General features: G+C 42.5%; 1 protein-coding gene across 1 annotated transcript; it reads left to right on the forward strand.

Annotated features, from left to right (window-relative positions):
- Positions 1–516: 516 nt before the first annotated feature.
- Positions 517–8079, forward strand: LOC123054233 (putative NAD kinase 3). Its single transcript, XM_044477957.1, has 11 exons — positions 517–782; positions 1992–2157; positions 2265–2387; positions 2789–2967; positions 3436–3549; positions 3692–3786; positions 3960–4066; positions 4785–4858; positions 5868–5946; positions 6341–6648; positions 7379–8079. The coding sequence occupies exons 1-11, from the start codon at positions 756–758 to the stop codon at positions 7679–7681; spliced, it is 1575 nt and encodes a 524-aa protein (XP_044333892.1). The 5' UTR covers positions 517–755; the 3' UTR covers positions 7682–8079.
- The last annotated feature ends 1001 nt before the right edge of the window (positions 8080–9080 follow it).

Genomic DNA, 9080 nt, shown 5'->3' on the forward strand with positions numbered 1-9080 from the left:
AACTTCCATGGAGAGCAATGGATGAAGGGGAAGGGGAACAATGGAGAGGATCGGGGGTGGAGAGGGTAGGCGAGGGAGAGTTGGATCTAGCGAGGGTTTGAAGGACGGCGTCAGTGAGTAGCCGCGTTGGATGTAGCGAATTTTTGAGGTTTTGCACGGGCTAGGCTTATGGCGTTCGGGGTATATGGAAGCTTGTCCGAATGTTTTCTTTCGTCTTGTAGTGTCTCCTGCTCCGAACGACTCGTTCAAACTGGCCGCCAATAGATCTGAACCGCGCCCACGCGATATCGGATTTTTTTGTACAAAAAAATTTTGGACGAAAATAAACTACATACTATTTTGATGTAAAATAAATGACGAGTGAGCGCGAATGAAGCACGGGATGAAAGCAGGCGAGCCCCGTCCTGGCCTGGGGTGCTCGTGTAACAGGAGGCGGAAGTAGGAGGCCCGTGCACGCTGTGTCCTACCTTTCTCGTTGTAGTAGGTAGTCACTGCCGTCGGTGCCGTGGGTCGAAGGGCCCACCAGAATCGTGCCTCGCACAGACTCCAGGATCCCACTGAAGCCCCGGCCCCACCCGTCAGCCCGTCGCCCTTTCCAGCCGTCACAGCTCACAGCGCCCGGGCCTCGCACAAGCCATTAATAACCGAACACGGAGGGCAGGCGGAAACTCCACAGCTCATCTCCCCACCTGAACGGCCCTATCGGCGAAGGGGGGAACGGCGCGGCGGGAAGCTGCCGGATCGCGCGCGCAGCCATGTCCGCCGACGAGGCCGCACTGAAGGTACACGCACGCCTCGTGAGGCTTCCTCTGAATTTATACTTCTCTTTTAGAGGGTAGGTTTCTGCCGTTGGATCACCCGGACTTTAGGGAAATTTCGAGGGGTGAACCTGGGCGGAGGGCTCAGTTGCTTTGGATCCTTATGGCTAATGTGGGCGATTCGTGCGCTCCTGACGCCAATGGTGCTCGGAATTTTGGTTTGCGCCGTTCTGGGCCACGGCGGAAGGCCGAAGGGGCCTGAGCGCGGCTGAATTTCGGTGTGTATTTCTGTTTGATTTGCGCATTGCAGAGTATTTAGTTCAGGAGTGCCCGTGAAATGCCCCTATTATGCGATGCCGTGTTGCTGATCCTGTAGTCTTAGACTTCCCTGAAGAGGATGATTAAGCATCAACTGTGTGCGACTCAGTTCAGCTCATCCCCATTATTTTAGTATTATTAGGCTGCCCTGTTCTATGTGCATCATGTCCAAAAACATTGACTGATCACAGTAGGTATATAAATACTCCATTCTTGTAGAGTTGCAATACGGTTTCTAATATCAACTTCTAGTGGCCATCTCTTTGAGATCATATATCTTGCCTCAGTTGTTGTCGATCAACTTGCACTTGTTTTCCCAAGTGTTCCACCTTTGTGGTATTTGAACATATTATATCATTAACTTCTGTCTTATTTTTTCTATGGGTTGACAAAAGCACATAGAATACTCATCTTTGACACGCGGGAGAAGAATACGTGGTGCTGTCCTGTTGGGCATTGACTTGTTTGTCACATAGTGACTGATGCACATTTTGAGACCAAAATAGTACTGAAAACCTTGGATGATGTATGTTGTGTAGAGGCGATACAGTTTGGTGCCTTACCAGCTTCACAACTACTGCTAGATGCACCACTAAACATGTCCTCTCAGTTTGCTTCAAATCTTCTGAATTTTCTATAATATCTGACTATACTAGGATTTTCACGAACCATGCCTGACTATATGATGCAAACTAAGACTTTAAAGTCATTGAAACAACCCGTGATTTCGTTTTTTTAAGTCTATCGCTGCTGTTAATACATGGCATACTCTAGAGTTTATAAAATGTCTACCAGCAGTAGTTGGCCTGTACTATATCTGTTCCTTTGAGTGGTCTGTTTGATGCTGGAAAGCTTGTTAACCCTGTTATCCTTGTCAGATTTCATATTATCTTAATGAGGTTTATTTTATTACAGACCTGTCATGAGAGAATAAACCTTAGTGTAGCTGCCTCACATCAAGCTGAGAATGGGTCCGTCACCACAGTTAGTTCCAAGGAATCAGAGGAGGCGACCTATGCATTTCTTCCTCCTATCGAGTCAACTGACGCGCACCTTCATGAGTTTGCAGAGGCCATGAGAAGTAATAATACAAATACTTGACATCATCTGAAGTCTGTCACTCTGCTGTCTAAAACTTACGTGTGTCTGCACACATGTGTTTAATGTACATACACTTTGCAATTGAAGCTGTTGGAAAAGCACTGCGACAAGTTGCGGAAGGGAAAGCTGCTGCTCAAGCAGAGGCAGCCGAGTGGAAGCGCAAGTATGAAGCAGAGAAGGCAGCCAAGGCACACACGCATGTAATTAAAGGTACACAATTGGATTTTTGAGTTTTACTAGTTCATGGTAGCTATCACATAATACTGCAAAACATCTTTGTGTCGTATTTCGCTACATGATACATTATTATTTTTAATAATGATATATTATTAGATCAGCCTCCATTGTCTTAGCAGTTCAAATCAGTCAACGAAAGAAGGATCCATTGTACTGAAGTTGTACCTTCCGTGCGTGGAATATTAATGAACTTTCTAAAAAAAGAATGTAAACGTACTTTTAATTATCCATGCACATCAGTATCGAAACTACGCAAATAACATGATTCCAGATACATAACGAATGTAGTCCAACAAGTTAACAAACTGACTACTTTATCTTATCATGCACCTGATTTTGTCAAGAAAATTCATACTAAACCGTAACATTTGCAGGCTGCAGCAACTGTGTCAAGGACAAGCTAGAGCATTTGGCTAGTAAACTGACACTGGAGACTGCCTCGGCTGATGAAACAGGCTGTTGCGGAAACCATGGGATCTGCTCACGTCAAATTCTCCAGGACCAGTGTCCTGGACCTAACCGTAAATCAGATGACAGGATTGTTGGAAGAAAGGTATCCTTTGGGCTTTGGGCAAGGATATACCCTCACATACGTCTGTTTGCAGCTGTTGGTTTATATGACCATACTAATGTGTTTTCTTCGTAATGTGGTTTGATGCTAAAATCAACTCATATCCAGCTGTTCTTCATCTGATGCTGCTTGGCTGCCTCTAAATACTTGTTGTCACCCAGATTAACAAAAGGAAGCCAATAAAAACTTATATGTGAAAAGAACTTTTTGCACATTAAATATGCACCATTGAACTTGCACTATTTTTTATTTATTTTTGATTTGCTATATCTATTAGTGAAGAATCTCCCTGAAAAGCACAAGCAGTTGTCTATGACATTTTGCTTGTGATACACAAATAACAGGAACACTTTTCATGTTTTATCACAGTTGGAAGAAATAGTCTTTTTTCCAGTCAATTCGACTTGTCCTTTTTTTGTTTCTAAAAGCACCTTTTACTTATCTTTGCAGGTACCATTTAGACTTTCGTGGGGTAGCAATGGGGATAAGAACGGTCAGCACAAGCATGATTTTGTGTCCTTCGAAAAAGGGGATATTACAACAGCAGAACGCAGCAATAAACAGGTAGCTCTTTTATGCTCAGTTTGATCCATTTTGAACAGAATATCTTATTTGTTTCCACTCATCTGCAATGATTGTTTGAGAATTCGAAATAATCTCATAGCTGCTGCATCTTTTTTCATGTCAACAAATACTGTCCTTGCAGATTTTTCTGAAATGGGATTCCCCTCCACAAACAGTTCTTTTTGTGACTAAACCTAATTCCAACTCCGTGCATGCTCTCTGTTCCGAAATGGTTAGGTATGTTTCTTTGCTGCCTATCCTGAGAGAATTTTACTAATATCAATTATCTGGTACTCCACGCAACAGTATATTTTTGCTAGAACTTATTATCTCCTGCTTAATGTCTTGTCGAACTGTATCTCCAAACATATTTGCCCACATGTCCTAAGTGTTCTGTGTTTTTCTTGCAGATGGCTTAAAGAACATAATAATATAAACATCTTTGTAGAACCACGAGTTAGCAAGGAACTACTGATTGAAGATTCTTACTTTAACTTTATTCAGACATGGGATAATGGTAAGAGATTTTGATTGTATTGTATTTCATTTCTCCACATTGCTTCCGACTGTACTTTTGGAATATAGGGATATTTGCTGTAATTTTAATGTCTGGATGTATTTTATTTTTAAAATATCTATAACCTGATATGTGAATAATTGTTATGGCTGTTGATTAGAAGAATGAAAAATGCTATGTTGCTATTTAGCAATTACATGAAGGACTTATGCACCTCAGAGTTACACTGTTACAGAGCATGCAAGTGGATTTTCAAGTAATATTCTGAATTCCTGCTCCATCCATGGTTTCTTTTGGGAGTACTCCTGTACAATCTCATTGTCGAACACTCAAGCACCTAAATTCCTCTCGTGATTTTAACAAGTGACAGTGGTATGGGGGTCTATAGTTACCTCGAGCAGTTATTCTTTACCATCAGTACACAAATTTGCTGATGTTGTTTTTGTGTGAGATAACATGTTTCCTCTGCCAAGACTACCAAGAACGAACTGCTCTCATGTCTCAATAGTTGTTATATTTTCTATAATTGTTACTAACTTCCTGTTAATGCTTGAGGGTCATCTTTTACTAAGCATTTCCTTCTCCATTGATGAATTATTTCCAGTAACGTTCTTCTGTATTTTCTTATAGATGATTTTAAGCTATCACTGATTGTACTACTTTTAGTCACATATAACCTTTTCCATATAGTGCTCAACTAATCAGAAATATCTGATAGATCAGGAAATGAAGACATTACACACGAAGGTTGACCTCATTGTAACTCTCGGCGGTGATGGAACTGTTCTATGGGTATGCAGCACAATTATTGTGACAGTTTATTGAATATGGATGTTGTGTGGTTAGTTTGACAGAGCACAGACAACATTTTGTTTAGCTCAGCCTTCAATGAAATATACTAGCAGTCTTATAACACAACATTTTGTGTTATTAGTGCGCCTAGTTCCTTTGTGCATAGGAATTTACTATGCAAGTGTCAGCTCGCAATAAGGACAACCAAATGATTAGAATAGGTCAAACAGTTTTTTTCCAGGTTCTGTTAATGTAAAATAAAAAAAAACAATTACATATACCTTGGAAGGAAACTGAGTAACTATCAGATGTACATAAAAAATACAAGCTATTTGGATGGAAGAGACTTGTAGATAGATGACTGAATAAGTTGAGTAAGAGCAACTTAGAGGAAAGTATCAATGCTATTAAGCATGGCTAGACCGCTAGAGTGCAAGATGTTGAAGTGTGCTCACTTAGTTAACAGCACATTGGAGAGTGGTTCGTCCACTCTTCTATTGTCAATGCAAGATGCGGCGGCTGATTGATTTGTGGCTACAATAAACCCTCAGGGATTATCGATAGTGAGCCAGGTCTAGTTCTACGAGCAATAGCACTGAGTTCTTCAATACATTTCTAATCACATGGATACTTCTCTAACCTAGCTATTTTCTCGAACTCATATTGTATTAGAAAAAGAATGGCGAGCGCAAAGTACAAATTACCAACTGTGGGGATGACCAAACCAAAAACAGACAAAGCCAAAACCAAAACCAAGAGAAGACCTACTCTACACCACAGGAGTAAGAGATACCTACTCTAACCTACTCCAATCTAGCAGCTACTACGGTTGGTAGTATAAGCTGAGCAATGTCCTACTATTGAATTGCTCGATAACCTAAATGTTGGCTGTGTTATGTTGAAACAAATTCTGTCCTGGTTTGTTCTCCATAATTTTCAGTATTTATGGCTTGTTTTTATAATCAGTTTAAGCTAGGGAGCTCTTTAACATGACAACATCTGTAAACAGGCTGCATCATTGTTCAAAGGGCCAGTTCCCCCAGTTGTTGCATTCTCTCTTGGATCATTGGGCTTCATGACTCCCTTCCGTATCCTTAATCATCAGTGTTATTTTTGTTATGAGTGCTTGCTAACCATGTTGCTAAACTGCACTGCTGTTTATTTTTGTTATTACATCGTTAAAATTTGGATATTGCACTTCTGCCTTTTCAACTCTGCAGCAGATCCATGGCATGTTTGATTCCATCTGCAACTGGCCATAGCAGATTGCAATGTTTGGTCTCAGAGATTTAACATCCATACTTCACTATATGTGTCACAATCTCATACGATCTCTATACCAGAGGTGCTTACATATTTTGTACCAGACTAACAGTGATCTTATACTATATTAGTAATACAACTTTTTTTTTTACCTCGGTGGAGCTTTATGCTCTGTGCTCAACCCACCATCTATATAGTTTGTCCTTGACTTAAGGTTAGCAAGCGAGCAGTATCGTGAATGCTTGGGGAATGTGCTGAAAAGACCATTTACCATCACACTGAGGAGCCGCCTGCAGTGCCATGTAATCCGTGATGCAGCTAAAGATGAAGTTGAGACCGGGGAACCGATTCTAGTGCTTAATGAAGTTACAATTGACCGAGGAATGTCATCTTACCTTACCTACTTAGAATGCTATTGTGATAGTTCTTTTGTTACATGCGTACAAGGAGATGGGCTAATAATATCAACAACATCTGGAAGCACAGCCTATTCACTGGCAGCTGGAGGATCAATGGTACATCCACAGGTATACCTTTAACTCTACATATACTCCCCAGATTTTATTTACCATTAGTATTTTGTTTTAAATCACTGGAAAGGTTATTATCTGCCTTGTTCTGTATTAAATAATATAATGCATATTACTCCTTCCGTCCCATAATATAAGAACGTTTTTGACACTACACTAGTGTAAAAACGCTCTTATATTATGGGACGGAGGGAGTAGGTTTTATTAAGACAAGACTTTGACCAGGAATTACTTGTTATTTATATGACATGAAATTGGTATCACTAGATTCATTTCTAAAATACTCGCTGATGATTATGATTTTATATCATATAAACCATTTATTAGTGGAGTAATTCTTGGTCAAAGCCTACTAATAGGCCTTATATTATGATATGGGGAAAGTATATGTTTTAAAACTAGTTGAGGCGGATCTCAGTTTTTAAAAGGCCTAAAAACCTTGTCCTGTTTATTATAGTTCAGTTTTTAAGGGGTCACTATTTCTACTAGATGCATTTTATATATTCTGAAATGTTGCCTGAGCAGCTATTCAAATCGTCACAAAACCCATTGTACATGGTAACATTAATTAAGATGAATCAACAACCAACAATTTGATTAGAATCATGTATCAGCAATTAGACAATTTTGATGGTTCTTTTTTTGTCGCTCCCTGGTTTGTAATCGTTTCATATTCCCTTCAGTTACTACTTCTCATTTAAGTTGTACGATTTGCCTGTGCATGCAGGTCCCAGGGATCCTTTTCACACCAATCTGCCCCCATTCATTGTCATTCCGGCCTCTGATACTGCCGGAATACGTCACTCTGCGCGTGCAAGTACCGTTCAACAGCAGAGGGCAAGCCTGGGCGTCCTTCGACGGCAAGGGCAGAATTCAGCTAGGGCCAGGCGACGCCCTCATCTGCAGCGTCTCTCCATGGCCCCTGCCCACGGCGTGCCTGGTGGACTCGACGACCGACTTCCTGCGGAGCATCCATGAGGGCCTCCACTGGAATCTCAGGAAGAGCCAGGCACTTGACTGCCCTGCCTGATTGATGAAGCCTGTGTCGTCGTAGCTCGAGATGGCTGATGAGTCGTTAGATGTGATATTTCAGAGCATCTCCTCACAGCCCAGCAAAAATGGAGTGGATATGTATCATCATATATATATATATATATATATATATATGCTCCTGTGTTGGTTCGGTTCGTTATGAATCTTTGAATGTTCTTATACTATATGCTGCGCATAAAAGGGTTTATCGATATGTTTAGGCTTAGGCTTGTGGAATTCGAACATGGTCGGTCTGTCGCCATGTGAATATCTATAGCTTTGTGGAGTACAGGCAATGTAATTATGTAAGAATTGCAGCTGAAACTCTGATCTGAATAATGGGCGGATTTCTTGCTTGCTGCTTGCCTTGAAAGTAAGAGAGGTGCACTAATATAAGCTTGAGTGGTGCCGATTCCTAATCATAACCAGTTGGCCCGGAACGGTATTTGTTGTGGGTGCCATACTTCCGTGGGACCTAATTAATTATCTTGGTGGTTTTCTTGTCCTGCGGTTCATTCTCCTTTTGTTCCCTCCTGTGTACTTATCCGATATAAAAACGATCTGGTATTTTAGGCCTTTTCTTTAACCAATGGAAAATTTTCAGGTGGGGAACCTCTCCCCCGATGACCATTCATTCTATTTTATTTTTGAAAAAGAAAACCACGTAACGGCATTGCAGATAGCATCCACCACCCGAAATAGTACAAGCCAGTCGGCGTTCCCCATGCATGCACGCCTGCAAAGCAAAGCTACGTCCCCGGCAGCTGACAAACGAGTTCGTAATAGTGCACCACGCGTCGTAACCGAACTGCATCATCCGTGGAGTCGCTCTCTTGAAAGCTCTCGGTAAGAAACGCTTCGCTACGAACCCCAACGAAAATCCGGGCACGGAAATGGCCCGAGCCTCTCAAATCTCTGGATGCAAACCGATGAACACGAAAAATCAGTCGACCCGTCAGTCGGACTCACGGTCTCGCTCTCGCCCGGCCGCTGAAAGACCCAAGTAAACCATTCATGCCACTGCCAGAAACCCACAACTCCAGTAGGAGCGAGAGCGTACGTACTCCGCCGACTGCAGGCCACGGCAACCCTCAAAGGAAAATTGGCATCACAGCACAGGAGGGAGCGCGGCCACACACGAACTCGCCCCCACACGACGAAGCCCCCGCCGCGTCCACCGCACACTTTTCGCGCCCCCCTCGGCCTCGGCACGGGTCTCGGCCCAGCCAAATCAGGCGCCGAGTTCGTCCCCTCCCTCCGCCGGGTCGGTCCGAGCGGAGGAAGAAGGCCTATCCGGTGCGCGTCCACCTCACCCGGCCCGAGATACCCATCGGTTCGCCTCCTTCGTTATAACACTCCACGCGCCCGCACTCGGGATATAATCATCCACCCGCTCT

Source organism: Triticum aestivum, chromosome 1A (assembly GCF_018294505.1).
Source record: "Triticum aestivum cultivar Chinese Spring chromosome 1A, IWGSC CS RefSeq v2.1, whole genome shotgun sequence".
Lineage (NCBI taxonomy): Eukaryota > Viridiplantae > Streptophyta > Magnoliopsida > Poales > Poaceae > Triticum > Triticum aestivum.

Coding starts and splice junctions, on each gene's coding strand:
- LOC123054233 (XM_044477957.1), top strand. CDS start 756: ATGTCCGCCGACGAGGCCGCACTGAAG. Junction 2,158..2,264: donor GTTTGCAGAGGCCATGAGAA/GTAATAATACAA, acceptor TTGCAATTGAAG/CTGTTGGAAAAGCACTGCGA. Junction 5,947..6,340: donor GGGCTTCATGACTCCCTTCC/GTATCCTTAATC, acceptor ACTTAAGGTTAG/CAAGCGAGCAGTATCGTGAA.